Raw genomic sequence first — 15,782 nt, 5'->3', positions numbered from 1 at the left:
ATACCAAGCAGCCTGAGTTCATTTGGGTGCCACCAGAATCATCCGAAGATTGCTGGAGATCAAATCACTGCTGATCACCTTGCGAATCAGGCAGAACGGGGGAAAGATGTACACTACGAGGTTGTCCCACGGGTGTTGGAATGCGTCCTCTGCTGCTGCCTATGGGTTCGACACAACTGAGAAGAAAACCTGAAGTTTTCTATTGTGCCGGGTGGCAAACAGATCCACTACTGGACGCCCCCATAGGTCGAAGAGCCTTTCCGCCACCTTTGGGTGTAGAGACCATTCGGTCCCAATCACCTGATTCTGGCGGCTGAGCTTGTCTGCCACTACATTCCTCTTGCCTGGAATGTATCTGACTGACAGCTCTACCGAGTGAGCTACAGCCCACTCATGCACCTGCATCATCAACTGGTGCAACGGAAGGGACACTAGGCCCCCCTGTTTGTTGATGTATGCCACTACCTTGGTGTTGTCGCTCATCAACACCACTGAGTGTCCCATCAGTCGTTCCCGGAACTCTTGGAGTGCGAGGAACGCAGCCTTGAGTTCCAGGAAGTTGATGTGAAGGTGCCTGTCATGATGGTTCCACACTCCTGCAACCAGCAACTCTAACAGGTGCGCGCCCCAACCCTTAGTCGATGCGTCTGAGAACAGCAGCATCGCCGGAGGGGGAGTGCGCAGGGGCGTTCTTATTAAGAGGTTCCTGTCGTCTAGCCACCAGGCCAGGTCCTCCCTTACTTCCTCCGTAAGTGGAACCAGGAAGGATTGTGGATCCCGTGCCTGTGACCAGCACTCCTTTTACTCTCCACTGAAGAGACCGCAGGTGAAGATGCCCATGAGGGACTAACTTCTCCAGTGACGACAGGTGACTGATGACAACTTGCCACTGCTGAGCTGACTGTTCCTGTTGAGACAGGAACCGTCTGGCTGCCTCCCTGAACCTGCTGATCCGCGAGTCTGCGGGGAAGACTTGTGCTGCTTCCGTATCGATCAGCATGCCCAAGTACTTTATCCTCTGATTGGGCTCGAGATCTGGTTTCTCGACATTCACCACGATCCCCAGATTGCGGCATAAGTCGAGGCGTCGATCTCTGGCCTGTAACAGCAACGGCGAGTGGGAGCTTGCCAGGACCTCAGAAGACATATCCTGACCAAATGGGCCCAAGCCGACACCAGAGTGAACACATGCATGAACACCTGTGGGGCCATCGAGGATAAAGCGGAGGTATTTCCTGGAGGACTGATGGATGGGTATTTGGAAATACGCATCCTTCAGGTCCACAGAAAGTATGAAATAGTTTTCCCTGATGGAATTGAGCACTGAGCGTGCTGTTTCCATCGTTAACCGAGTCTGGCGAACGAATCGGTTCAAGGGAGAGAGATCTATCACCGATCTCCAGCCCCCCGTAGACTTCTCCACTAGGAAGAGTCGGCTGTAGAAACCCGGCGACTGATCTCGTACGATCTCCACAGCTCGTTTGCTCAGCATGGTCGTGACTTCTTCTTGTAGTGCTATGTCCCTGGCAGAACCGGGAACGTACTTCTGAAGATTGACCGGTTGTGAAGTGAGGGGTGGCCGTGACTCGAAGGGTAGTAAGTATCTCTCCTGAATGACATCCACTAGCCAGGTCTTGGCTCCGTAGCGCTGCCAAGTTGCCCAATGGCTCGCCAGCCCCCCCCCTCACTTCTGGCAGCAGATCTCCCACAGGAGTAGGAGGCTTGGGAGGAGGGCTGACACTCACTTCTCGAAGCGAAAGACGAAGGCTGGGTCTTTCCTTGCAACCTCGACAGTGCTAGCGTCTTGGTAGCGGAGGAAGAGCTACCCAAGCTCCAAGGCTTGGCCGCAGTTGCTCGAGACTGCCTGGTGTACTAGTCGGCCACTGTCCTCAGTTCTCTGCTTTTTCACCGCAGCGTCCACCATCTCTCTGGGAAAGAGAGACGAGGAACCCAGCAACAGTCCGTTCCGTAGAACCCAGTGTCACCTCTCGACCGGCCGCTCTGGTTACCCGAGCCAGGACTGAGTCTCGTCATCTCAGAACCAGGTTGGCCCACAGGTTGGCCGTCTCGTGGGCATGGCAGGAGATGGCCCTACCTCCAGACTGGCAGAGTCTCCCAAACGCCGAATCTTCCTCGGGAATGATAGGTCCCGAGGAGGCTGCGACTCTGGATACTGTGAGGGACCAGATCCAGATCCATCCAGGGATGGCCTGGAAGGCTGCCATGGCAGTCGCTTCCAGGGCCGATGCCTCTTGCTATGAGAACCAGAGGTTCTCAGCCAGCAGGTGATGGAGAGGCACCCCTGGAGTTAGCCTAGCTCTCTCCGGGTCAACCTGCTTGGTCGGCAACGGGTGCGTCAGGAGAGCTGCTATCAGTATTGCGAGCCGTCCGGTCCCAGTGGGAGCGACGGTCAGGTGACTGGTAGTGTCCACTGACGTGGTGAGAGTGAGCACCATCCTCTCGACACGCCACGGTGACTGGGGGGACCTCTTCCCAGCCTCGATACATGGACAGTCTGGTGGGACCATCATGCCAACTCTGGGAACCAGGGGATCGCCACGAGAGCAATCGCTGGCCTGGCGAGTCACCTGAGCAACTCTTGCCAGACTTCCGCTCCGTGCCTGGGTCCTGACGGTGAGTATGCTTAATGGTCTTCTGAACCCTGGCTGCACAGTCACCGGTAGGTGACTGTACACTTGGTGGCGCGAGTGAGCGAGCAGCCGAGACGGTTCCTGGTCCGGAGGTGGAACCTCTGGTGCCAGGAGCAGAGGTACTAGTGGTAGCTAGTACCCCTACAGTCCCCGTATTCTTCTTCCCTGGGGAAGGAGAGACGGGCCCCGTTCCCAAAGGAACGGAAGGACCAGAGGAAGACCCACCTGTCCCGCCGGAGTGGGACAGACCTTTAGAAGTCTGTGCGAGACTTCTTAAGGGGGAGTGAGGCCACCTTCTTCTTCCTTGGCTGGGGGGGCCTTGGAAGTCGAAGGGGAAGAGGCGGTAGAAGACGACGACTTAGAAGACGACAGGGAGACGACGACACCTTCCTCTTCTTCCTGGACTACTTCTTCGCCAACTTCCTCAGGACAACCGACAGGTCCTCAATCCAGGACGGAGCTGGGGCAGTTGCGGTAGCAACACGGTCCAACTGCACCTGTCCCGGAGGAACCTGCAGAAGGAGCAGCACTACCACGGGCAGGTACGGAGACAGCAGGCACAGCCACAGGTACCAGTGGGCGGTCAAGAGGGGAGCTCTTTGGACACTCAAAGTCAGGGAGAGGACAGCAAACCCAGGCAGCGGAGGAACCATCTTCCATGGCACGTAAGTCAGCGGGGCTTGTACAGCGGCTGAAGGGGTTACCGTCATCACATGTTGCGTATACACCAGGTGCAGCATACCCCTGATGTAGGGAGAGTGGTGGTTCATCGTCACCACCCCGTGAGTCACTGGGGGCCACAGCCAGGTGTTATATCAGCCCCTGGATACTGGGAGTGCCCAGAAGACTCAACAAGTGCCACACCTACTGAAGGTCTCCACCCGCGGAGGCAGACACACCTGGGGAGGCAACAATTGGGTTAATGGGTGGGGGGGGAGTTCCTGTTCGCTCAGAGTGGGGAAAGATCACACCCTGAACGGACCGAAGACCGTAAGTACAACTCCAGGTCAGGGTGTCGCGCTCCTTCCTCTGCGCTCGACAGATCGAGCGAATAGGTGGAACGGGGTCCACCAAAAGGGGAGAGAGCCATACACGGGAGCTGGCTATGAGGGAGGAAGGAAGATGACGTATCTGTCACCAGAGGTGTCGAGGGAGAGTTTTCCAGCAACACCTTGGCGACTTTACGTGGTTTCCTCCTCTTCTCATAGAGCTCCCACTGTTTCTCCGACCAAGAGATACAAAAATCACAAGGTATGGCCCGAGAGCATTCACGCCCTCAGCACCACGTACACAAAAAATGAGGGTCCGCAGCATCGCTGGACCTGAATGCCCCACACTTACGGCCCTCCATTCCAGGCCACACTCTCCGGTTGGATGGGGGGCGAGGGGGCTTCTCCACTACGTGGGCTTGCATGTCTCCAGCAATGCAAATTCACAAATAATAATAAAAATAATAAGCAAAGTACTTACAAGTGCACACACATTAAGTAGTACACAAAGAAACAGTGCAGCTCAATGTTGAACATTAACGAAAATCTCACAAAACAGGCGGGCAGAAAGGCGAACACACTTCTACACCCGACAGCGGTCGAAAGCAAAGTGATATGTTTACCTGCAGTCGGGTGGGACTCCCGACCATCGGACAAGCAGTTACTGCCGAAGTACCTTGTTAGTAAATCTTACGACCAGTCCAGATGGCGCTGAATAGTAATTCCTTATGTAAAGGCCGAGGGTTTGTATTACATGTCGGAAAAAATTTTCTTTTTGATAACCAGCACTTGGAGTGTGCTGTTAGCAACTTCAAAAGGTGGGTATTTTGCACTGCATATGACTGTGTAAAAGCTTTTGGAAAACTTTCCTCAAAAAGTAAAGACAGTCAGTTTACTTGAGAGTTCCCCCACATCCCTATGATGAACTGATTAAAAAACAAAAGCTTGACTTTTGGTGTAAAGGACTTTAGACATAATCTAAACACATCCTCTCTTTGGTCAATATGCTACACACAGTTGCCAGTTATCTGCAGGGGTTCCGTTCTGACGGCTTCATGATAAGAGAAAAGTGAAAATCACTGATAACTGAAAATTGTAGATTTTCGGCGTTTACGGCACTGATAACCGGATTTTGGCATTAATAACTGGTTAAAGGTGCCTCTGTTAGGTGTGTGTTGGGAGCGATAGCTAGAAATCGGCACATTTTGGCAATGAAAATTGCCAATTTTCAGCGATTTTTGGCGCTAGACAAGCCCAGTAAAACCGGAGCACCAATAACTGGGGACTACCTATATTAGTATTTTACCATAGGCTGGAGGTCCCTCATTGGCCAAGTGGATTTTGTGCTCGGCTACCAGTCCGGTGGTCCAAAGTTCGATTTTCGGCTTGGCCAACGTGGATCCAGAGGTATTTATTTCTGGTGATAGAAATTCATTTCTCGATATAATGTGGTTCGGATCCCACAATAAGCTGTAGGCCCTGTTGCTAGGTAACTAATTGGTTCCTAGCTACGTAAAAATATCTAATCCTTCGGGCCAGCCCTAGGAGAGCTGTTAATCAGCTCAGTGGTCTGGTAAAACTAAGATATACTTAACTTTATTTACCATAGGATGGAAAATGGCCACTGTAAAAGTAAGAGGGCTTGCATTTGTAAAATCACAGATATGAGGGGGGATGCATAGACATGACCCCCCATTCACATGATGGGTGGGTGCTGTGCTCCAGATGTCCACAGAAATTCCATTGATGACCCTCACCCGGCCGTGCAGGTAGAAACGCTCTCATAAGAGTGACCATTCACCAGGGAACACTCCACGAAACGTAGAGCGGAGGCGCTGCCCTGCAGTGCCGTTAAGTTGATGATCATGTTCACAACAATGTGAATGGGGAGGGTTGTTACAGATGTCCAATAGATGTGTCAGCCAACCATCCACACAAACGTGGTGGAGGGAAACATTCTCTGAAGAGTGATCCATACACTATGAAACCTGCACATGAACGTGGGGAAAAAGCTCTCAGAAGAGCATCCTGCAGACCCGCTTATATGTCGTTCCTTAGAGAGCATACAGTGGATCCCCTATTCACAGAGATTAGGTACCACAACCACACACATACCAAAAATCTGCAATATATTGGAACCCCTCTAAAAATGCTTATAACTGTGTACAGTAGACCCCCGTATTCATGGGGTTGGGTACCACACACCCCTTGACAAATACTTAAAACCCTTCTAAAAGCGCTTAGAACTACCGATTTTGATAGTTAAAAAACAGAAAATCCTCTAAAAATCTTATACCCGTTTCAATAGTTTTATCACAAAAAGTGCATTTAGTGACAAAAATGATAAGAAAATACAGTAATTTATTTTATAATACAGTAGTAATATAAGACTATATACAGTATTATTGGATACAACAAAGTAAAGGATAACTTTTTAAAGTAGCAGTATGTTTGTATTTTATGAGGCGGTCTCGGCACTTGGCCTGAGCTACCAACAACGAGACAGTGGTTCTATAAGCCCTACAGAGGGTAAAACCCAGTTATGAATATATTGAACAAGCAGCATGAAACCGAAATGTCGGTAAGCAATAACCACCTGTTTTTTTGTTATGCAGCCAGCTCCAACTTGTGCTGAAAGTTATCCCATAGGTAAAGACCTGAGGTTTGTATACACGTAGGAACAAACAGAAGTTTTACATTAATAATTTTCTAGTTAATTTTTCATTAGTGGGATTTTCATGTTTTTCACGTTCATTTGTATAATGTGACGGTTTGTCTTCATTTCTTTGCAGGAGAAAGAAACGCTGTCTCAAGAAATAAAGAGAAAATTTGCTAATTTTTATGAAAAGGATAGCGATGAACAACTCGACAAAGCTGATGGAGTAAAACCACAGGGGCCTGAAATAGAACCTAAAGCACCTGAAATAGTGGAAGGGGAGGAGGAGCCTGAGCCTGAAATAGTCGAGGAGGAGTTGCCTGAAACAGTCGAGGAGGAGTTGCCTGAAATAGTCGAGGAGGAGTTGCCTGAAATAGTTGAGGAGGAGTTGCCTGAAATAGTTGAGGAGGAGTTGCCTGAAATAGTTGAGGAGGAGTTGCCTGAAGTTGAGGAGGAGTTGCCTGAAATAGTTGAGGAGGAGTTGCCTGAAGTTGAGGAGGAGTTGCCTGGAGAAATAATAGAGGAGGAGGAGGACCCTGAAGTAATAGAGGAAGGAGGAAGTTGAAGCTAACTTGGAAATTTAGAATTTAAGTAATAGTACTTAAGGTATGATGTCAGTCTGTGTGTCTTGTTCTCAGGTACTATTTTTTTTCTTTTTTTAGGAAGAGATAGACTTTATCAATGTAACAATTTAATATAACTTTGTACAAAAGTCACATTCTTAAGTATTCTCATAACTTTGAAAAACCCAATCACTCCTTTTTTAAATGTTGATAATGAAAGCGAGATATTGCTGTGAATTGGTTGAAAGTGTCCTTAGTATGTTGCAATGCTAATAATTGCTAATAAAAGTTAAACTTTTTTTACAAAAAGGAATATTTATTTACCTCATAACTTTGCTTACCCATGAAAAGATTCTTCCATAATACATTGTGGTCTCACTTTGAAGTCCAGGAATCATATCTGGATTGGAGAACCAAGAGATAAATGCTATCAAAGTCCAGGAACTCCTAAAAAATCCTTGAACAAACCCATTCCTTAAATGAGAGTTTTGAGCAAGTTTTTCCAAACTATTATTAGTTTGCAAATAGTTTTCATTTCACATGCTTTGAATTTGGCAAGAAATTCCTTTGATAACATCACCATTAACATTTTACAGCAATTTTTCCCCTTTGAAGTGTGAAATACTAATATGTACGGTATATAGAACTCCAGACCTCAACGCTAATCTGTTCTAGGAAGAGCGCTGAGATGCGATGCATTCAAGATACAAATGAATTTTTCCCATAAGAAACAAGTGAAAAGGGATTAATAAAGTCTCAAACACCAAGTTATTACCCTAACCTTGCCTTTTAATACAAAACATTACATAGACATTACAAGTTCAGAGTGAAATAACTTCATCCTAAGAAGATAAACCAAAATTGCATGAAAACTACCTAAAGAACTTTAAGAAAAAGTTATAATTTCCTAAGCTTTGCAATCAAATAAGCAAATAACTATAAATTATCATGCATTGGCAACAAGGATGAAACCCCTAAAATTCAGTACGCCATCAAACTTGAGCATACATAAAATTGGAGAGAAAAGTATCAGTATAATCAAAACTATTGGGTAAGAAAGAACATATTTTACTAATAATAAAGATGTATGGTAGATGGGCCAAAACTTTCCCCCAAGGTTATCATTAAATGGAAATTGATGCCTAAACGAAAAAAAATTCCCAATTATTACTGTCCACATTCAAGAAAAAGGATGAATGACCAATGATGCTGCAAGATTTGACTGAAGAGAATTTGGGCATCAGGCCAGGTGTTTTAGGGCAAGAAATTTTTTTTTAGGTAGCGATATGTTTAGGTCACATCTAGTGACTTAGTTTTAAAAGCTGTTCAAGTGACAAACACTAATGTAACGGTTATTCCCAGTGGTTTGACTGGCGTTGTTCAACCTCTCGACATATCCATCAATAAGCCATTTAAGGACAATATCCGAAAAAAGAAATGGAATGAGCGGATGTTGGAAAGGAGAAAACATTTAAAAAGGGAGGGAGGATAAAAGCTCTGCATTTGCCTCTACATACTGTGTTTTTGGGTGGATGATAAAGCATTTAAAAAATGTGAAACAGCAAATGCTTTGCAAAGAATTGAAGACAATACCTTATATGAAGATGTAGGAGAAAAAGATAAAATTATCAAAGACTTGGAAGATGATTGTATGAAGACTGCCTTGATGAAGAATTCAAAGCCTTATTTAACTAGACAGACACAGAGAGTGACTTTGGAGGATTTTAGTTTAGTAATAATTTTATGCATGTTTTTTACTTAAATTTTTATTTGTTTTTGTATTCTAAAATAAAATTTAAAAAAACAATTCAAGTAATAATTGTTTCTTTTAGCAAGTAAAAAGAATTCTTTGGTAGATTGCCTTAATCAACTGATTTGTAAATTATATATGGTTACCTAGTCTACAACAGCTAAACATCTTGTAAACCTAATCAATGCAAAGGGCGCATGATCTCAGTTTGTATTTTATAAAACAGTAGTATGAGAATAGTACATACAACATTATTGGATACAGTGAAGTAATGCATTACTTTTTAAAAGATCCATTGTCTACCTTTAGTAGTTTATTGCAATCGGCCGATTTGGAAAGCATAGATGGTAGTCTCAATCAGCTAAACATCTTTTAAACATAAACAAGGGAAAAGATACAGTATAAACACTAATTATATATCTTGTGTAAAATACAATCCCCTTAAAATTAGCTTTAAAAATAAACACGTTAAAAAGTTTGTTATAACTACATATAGTATAACCCATACTTTGACATTAATGAGGATCTGGATCTGTGAAGAGAATGTATGGAGAGAGACTCATTGTTTAGAAAGGGGATTTAAATAACACATTGAAAAGTTTTTTATAACTACAGTATGGCCCGTACTTGACACTGATGAAGATCTGGATCTGTGGAGAGGAAGTATGAACTTACAATTTCTAATGCCTTTAAAAATATGAATGTGGAGTAAGACCTATTGCAATTATTTCAAGAATAATTATCAGAATGTGTCATGTGGAAGGAATGGATCTTAGGAAAAATTCTCATAAATACCAAATTTTTAAAAGTAATTTGTACTTTTCCTAGGCATATAAACCATGATCTTTCATATCTTGAATACCCTTAGCTCATGCACTGCACTCAGCCTGTGTACTAACTAACTAGGAAAGCACCCATCAAGGTAGGGGGAAGGATATGCACCTTCAACCAACTTTCCCCACTGGACTTACGCTCTAAGATATGGCTGAAAGGACAAAGGGGAAGTCGGGTAAAGGGGCATATCCCCCCTCCCTGTGGGTATCTACCTTGTTAGTTGGTAAACAGGCTGAGTCCAGCATATAAGCAAAAGGTACTCCAGATATGAAAGGTGATGGGTTTGTTCCTTTAGTGACAAAATAACTATATGTGTGTAAGATTTACATACCTGTAGCCAAAAGATGCTAATAATCACCAGCAAGGCAATGCATGCTGGTTACTAATAAATTTCTTACTGATGATTGCAACTATGCAGTCATCTCATTTTGAGAAGTTGTGCTTGTTTTGCTACTAATACAAAGTTAGACCTGTGACCTATTTGAGGAAGATATTTCTTTACTTATGGCAAGTGTGAAAATGTGGCACTGAAACCATCTGAAAATTATAACCTATTACCTTCACTGAAGGTAACTTCAGGAGTGCCTTGCTTAGTACTGCAAACTTTACTAAAGGATTCTTTACATCTTTGACCCCAACTGTATTGCTCTCTGTATTTTACTTTTCATCCATTCACTTTGTTTTTCTTCCCACCTAATAATGCAACTTCTTCAATTCTGCTTTAATTTTTACCTCTAATCTAAGATTAGTTTCCTAAAACCGCCCTCCTATGAATCTACAAATAAGACAGTGTATTGGTCTACTTAAGCTACTGGATAATTCATAAGAAAATTGAAAAAAAAATCAATAAGAAAAAGAAAGTATATTAAAACCTGGCTTTAACAGACCCGGAACCAACAAACGTCGGATCTAACAGACAAAATCCAGCCAAGGGTAATAGTAGTAGTATAAGATGACTGGTAAATTACAAAACCATCTGTGTACTATAGGCTAGCTTTTGCAACAAGTATCTTATGAATGATATAGGTTATGTAAAGAAGATGTTATTACAAATGCTGTTTTAATTACTGTATCCTTAGAAATTCAAAATAAACGAAATAACAAAGCTGATTCTACATCATGTTTTCCTAACCATGTAGCCTAAAAGGGAAAATGATAAATTTTTTATCAATTTGTATTTTACATAGCTAACAAATCTGAGGTCTTAAGAAAAGGATATTTCCAAGTGCTAGCTGGTAACTGGTTAAAAACAATTGTAAGCAAGGATCTGTGTGATCTGGCAACTCCTGCGTGCACGAGGTGATAGCTAGTCAGGGACCACGCACCACGTTGTGACGTATTTAACCTCCTTGGCGAGTAAGATGCTATCGCTTTGCTCTCCTCCCAAGCCGGTTGATATGCGCCTGTTTCTTTTATTTCAGTGTGTTTGTGCTATATATTGTACAATAATTATCATTCTATGATTTGTTCTAAACTGTTATTTGTCAATACAATGACAATGAATTTTTGGTGAAAGATTAATATTAGGTTATCATAAATGTTATTAATACGTACCCTAATTATTATAATTACACTACGTACTCTTAAAATTCTGAAAGGATACCAAAAGTAACGTTGCTGAGAGCACTATCACAATTCTGTTTACATTTTATCAAGCTGGCTGGCCTAGCATAGATAAAAGTTGATTTCATTGATATGGAATTATTTCTTGAGGCCATTTATTATGAAGATATGCCAATAATACATAGGGTAAAAATGGTTTTATGTAGTATTACGTTTGCGTTGCATCGCCAATTGCGAAAATAACATGATAATGTAGAATAATTATTGTTCGTATAACTACATTGTTAATTATTGTTCGTATGACTACATTGTTCTAAAAAGTTATTTACCACCAAAATGGTGACGAATTTTCAATTAAAAATTAATATTATGTTATCCTAAATGTTATTACATAGGACCACCACATTTACACTACCATTAAAATTTCTGAAAGGTTACTAAAAGATATACATCGCTGTGGACGGAATCATAATTCGATATTTACGTTATGTCCACTGGCTGGTTTTGCATTGATAAGTTGATTTCACCGAAATAGAATTATTCCTCAAATAGGCTACATATTTACTATTATGAAGATATGCCAATAATATATAAGGTAAAAATGGTTTTTACCTTTATCATCAGTTTATTTTAAAATGTGAATCTTTTCATATATGTTGGTGGTTACTGCACCTAGGGCTAGGCTAGCATTCCAATAAACATCACTTAGGGCAAGGAAAAAAATGCATCATCAATTTTGATGCTTTGTTCTCCTAGTTTTGAAGCATTCTCTGAATTAATGAATAACCCACTGAAAACCTATTCTAAATTACATTTGTACTAATGATGAAATGCCTTAAATTCTGGACACATCAGCAATAGACAAATTGGGACAACTTATGAAGATTTGAGCTAATACTGGTGAGTAGTGTACCAATACTATACGTACTGGCTATAGTATTTGAAAGTGCATCAAGAAGGCTAAAATCTCCCATCTGCTGCTGAAAGAAGCTGAGGATACTATGACTATTCACATGAATGCAGAAAACTAACATGAACAGATATACAATAATTAATATGAAATTAAACTAAAGAACACAAAATTTTCATCTTGTGGACTAGAATTTTAAAGTGTTGTCTAAAAGCAGTATACTGATTTTTTTTGAACTTCAAATTAAAATAGGCAGCAAAAGGATTCAAAACTGCTTAATATTGGTCAACTTCTGCCAACAATGGCTCTTGTGAAACTTGACACATTCATTCGATGCACATACCACAACAATACATGCACTTTATTAGTGTTGAAAATAGAAAATATCAAAATGAAAAAAATTAACACAACATGAAATCTGCCTAAAATTTATGGCAGATCACATGATCAGGATATCGAAGATTCAGAATAGGATGACATTATTTTGTGTTTGGAATCTCAAGAGGGCAAAACAGAGTTTAAGAAGCTACATGGCAACAAGCATTAGACTGCAAGGTGCACTAGCCAGTACCCCCTTATGAGGATTGCCATAGAGAGAAAAGATAGGCTATCATTGGCAGAACCTATGGTTGTCCATTCTGATGATGGATGAGGAGTTTGAATTTGCTTTAGACAGTAGGGCAGGAAAATTGGTAGACGTCCAGTGTCTACAGGATACTGACATCAAAAGATTCCTGAAACAAAGTTTTGTTATGTTAATCTGGTCAGAGGTGAAGTACATCTATCTCCAAGAAGGTAACTGAAGAAAGGATGTGATGGTAATTGGCCTAGGATGGGAGGTTCTAATAATTATGGGCTGAGCAAATGCAGTTCTACCTGCAATGATATCCTTCCTTACAACCAGTGCTTATGATGAAAGGAGAAGACCAAAAGGCTCGGCCAATAATTATCGAAATTTCCCATCCTAGGCCAATTACTGTCGCATCCTTTTCTTCTGTTACCTCCTTCGTCAGAATGGACAGACAGATTCTGCCAATTATAACCTATCCTCTTACTCTATGGCAATCCTTATAAGGGTGTGCTAACTAAAGTGTACCTTGCAGTCAATTGCATGCAATGCCTCGTGATGTCCAACTTTTTTAACTTTGTCTTGCCATTTGAGATGCCATTGATGTTATCTAACATAAATTTTAGCCAAACTTATGTCATTTTAATTTTAATTTTTTTTATTTTCCCTTTTATAACAAACTATATTAACATACAAATAGTCAACTCCAAAACACCAAAACCAGCTTTAGAAATTTAAATATCAATTCACAATAAACTGAGAAGTTAAGAACAAATCCTATGGGTCATCAGTCTGAGTCAAGAAATGTTGACTTGGTTCACCTTTCAAGGATTTTCAACCAAACCAAATGAAATAATGTCTTAGTTGCACAAGTGCTACTACACAGCTACACAAGTGTCACTACACTCTAATGCAAAATGCTGGAATCATTATCACTTTCACAAGTAAAAAACATCTGAGGAAAACAATAAAATACCGTTCAAGTATACAAAAGACCAGAACACATTAAAAAATGGCCCAAACTAAAAACCTGGTCATAAATCCAGGCCTGCATGCATTCATAGCAACTTTGTTGACTTTACCATTTTCTAATGATGGTTGTATTAACCTTGATATCTTTCCTATGTTATTTCATGATGTTTTCCTTCTAATTACATATTGCTTATTTTCCCTGTTCTACAATTGGTTTCCTTTGCTTTTTAAGTCTGCTCATATCTTCTTAAATATTCTGGTTTATACACAATAAATATCAATCTTTCAAAGAAGGCACTCCTAATTATTGCCTACACAAATGCTGCCCTAAACACCTAAAAAGACAATCACAAGATTATACTAGGCAAATTGCAAGACAATCTCAGCAAATTATATCAAGTGTCAATGAATCCCAGTGGTATCAATCTACTTGTAGAGGAAATTTGTAGTAATTGTAACATTAGAACAAAGTGGGTTCAGCTTCACTCTAACCTATTTATGCCGGCACCCTTGGAACCAGGCCACTGCAAGATCACAGAAAAATCTGGATGACAGAAAATCACCCAAAAAAAAACCTTTATGTAAACAATCTTGCCAGCTCATTCCAAATATATATATATATATATATATATATATATATATATATATATATATATATATATATATATATATATATATATATATACATATACATATATATATATATATATATATATATATATATATATATATATATATATATATATATATATATATACACACACATATACATATATAATTATTTATGTTTATATATATATATATATATAATATATTATTAATATATACATATGTTTATATTTTTATATATATTTATATAATATATATATCTATATTTATTATATTTTTTTTATATCTATCTATACATACATATATATATCATATATATATATATATATTATAGATATATATTATATATTTAATATTATATATATATATATAATATTAATATATAATATATACATAATACCATGTATATATATCTATTAATATGTATGTATGCATTATATATTACATATATAATATACATATATATTATATATAATATCTAATATTATTATATTTATATATCATATATAATAATATATATTAATATAATAGATATATATATAATATATATTAATATACTATATAATATACATAATATATATTATATAATATAATATGATATATATATATAATTTATATTAATATATAATATTTTTAATAATATATATAATATATAACTATATACTATATTAATTGAGATACATATAAATATAGATTATATCATTAATTAAGATTAATATATATATATATAAATTAAAATTATATATAAAATATATATAATATATATATACAAATATATAATATATATATATTATCTAATATATATAGTAATATATATATATAAATATATATATATAAAATATACATTAGAATGCCCAGCTCTAGACGGACGTTCTGGGGATTAAGGCGCTTTTCAATTATATTCATCAAAAATTATTTCCAGGGTTACGACGCCTACAACGCTGATCTGGCAGAAGAAATATGACACTAAAAATCCAAAATAATCAATATTTGGAGGTTCCTTGATGAAAATGCATAAGAATGCAGTTTATATAGTTTTCATTCCACCCAAAGCATTAAAATAAGGTTTTTCCTTAGATTTTGGACGATGTTCTGGCTTACGAAGATTTTTTGTTACAACGAACGCGTCTCATGAACGGAACCCCCGCGTAACCTGGGGACTACCTGTATTATGTTGTTGCTTTCTCTGGGGCCATTTTTTATTAACATTCTTTTTAGTGTGTTATTATAGGAAGAAACAAGGTTGACATTAAAAGCTTTTAACAATGGTTTAATGGTTTCAAATCCGTTAAAATAAGGCAAACTGAGAATGTTCTTAGAATTTTCTTTCTGTGTTTTGTTTTTCAGTATAAAACTTTTTGTGGGCTTTATTATAACAAATGTCTAATATATGTGAAGGATAGCATAAATCTTTCCCTATTTTTCTTATGTTTTCAATTTCTTGATCCAAATATTGTGGACTGACAATTCGTAATGCTCGTAAAAACATAGAGGAAAAAATTGATATTTTTATATTAAGATGGTGGCCTGAGAAGAAATGAACATAAGTTAAGTTGTTAGTCGGTTTCCTATAAATACTGAATTTACATTGAAATGGTTCTCTATGTATCAAAACATCTAAGAAAGGGAGGCAATTGTCTTTTTCTAATTCTAGAGTAAACTTAATCGATGGTACCTGGTTATTTAATTTAGAGAGTAAATCATTTACATCAATACC

General features: G+C 39.4%; 2 protein-coding genes across 2 annotated transcripts in view; one reads left to right on the top strand and one right to left on the bottom strand.

The window, feature by feature from the left end:
• The window catches only part of LOC135198290 (uncharacterized), a 220,918-nt gene extending 213,750 nt beyond the window's left edge, over window positions 1-7,168 (top strand). The window contains exon 47 of the mRNA XM_064225864.1: window positions 6,433-7,168. Within this exon, the coding sequence (XP_064081934.1) occupies window positions 6,433-6,861 (429 nt within the window). The 3' untranslated portion in view covers window positions 6,862-7,168. The remainder of the gene's footprint in view (window positions 1-6,432) is intronic.
• Window positions 6,821-15,782, bottom strand: part of LOC135201747 (GPI mannosyltransferase 3-like) — a 120,897-nt gene continuing 111,935 nt past the window's right edge. Inside the window, exon 9 of the mRNA XM_064230977.1 lies at window positions 6,821-7,259. Within this exon, the coding sequence (XP_064087047.1) occupies window positions 7,180-7,259 (80 nt within the window). The 3' untranslated portion in view covers window positions 6,821-7,179. The remainder of the gene's footprint in view (window positions 7,260-15,782) is intronic.

Source organism: Macrobrachium nipponense, chromosome 23, assembly GCF_015104395.2.
Source record: "Macrobrachium nipponense isolate FS-2020 chromosome 23, ASM1510439v2, whole genome shotgun sequence".
In the NCBI taxonomy this organism is placed as follows: domain Eukaryota; kingdom Metazoa; phylum Arthropoda; class Malacostraca; order Decapoda; family Palaemonidae; genus Macrobrachium; species Macrobrachium nipponense.
This window is presented reverse-complemented; position numbering and strand designations above follow the sequence as displayed.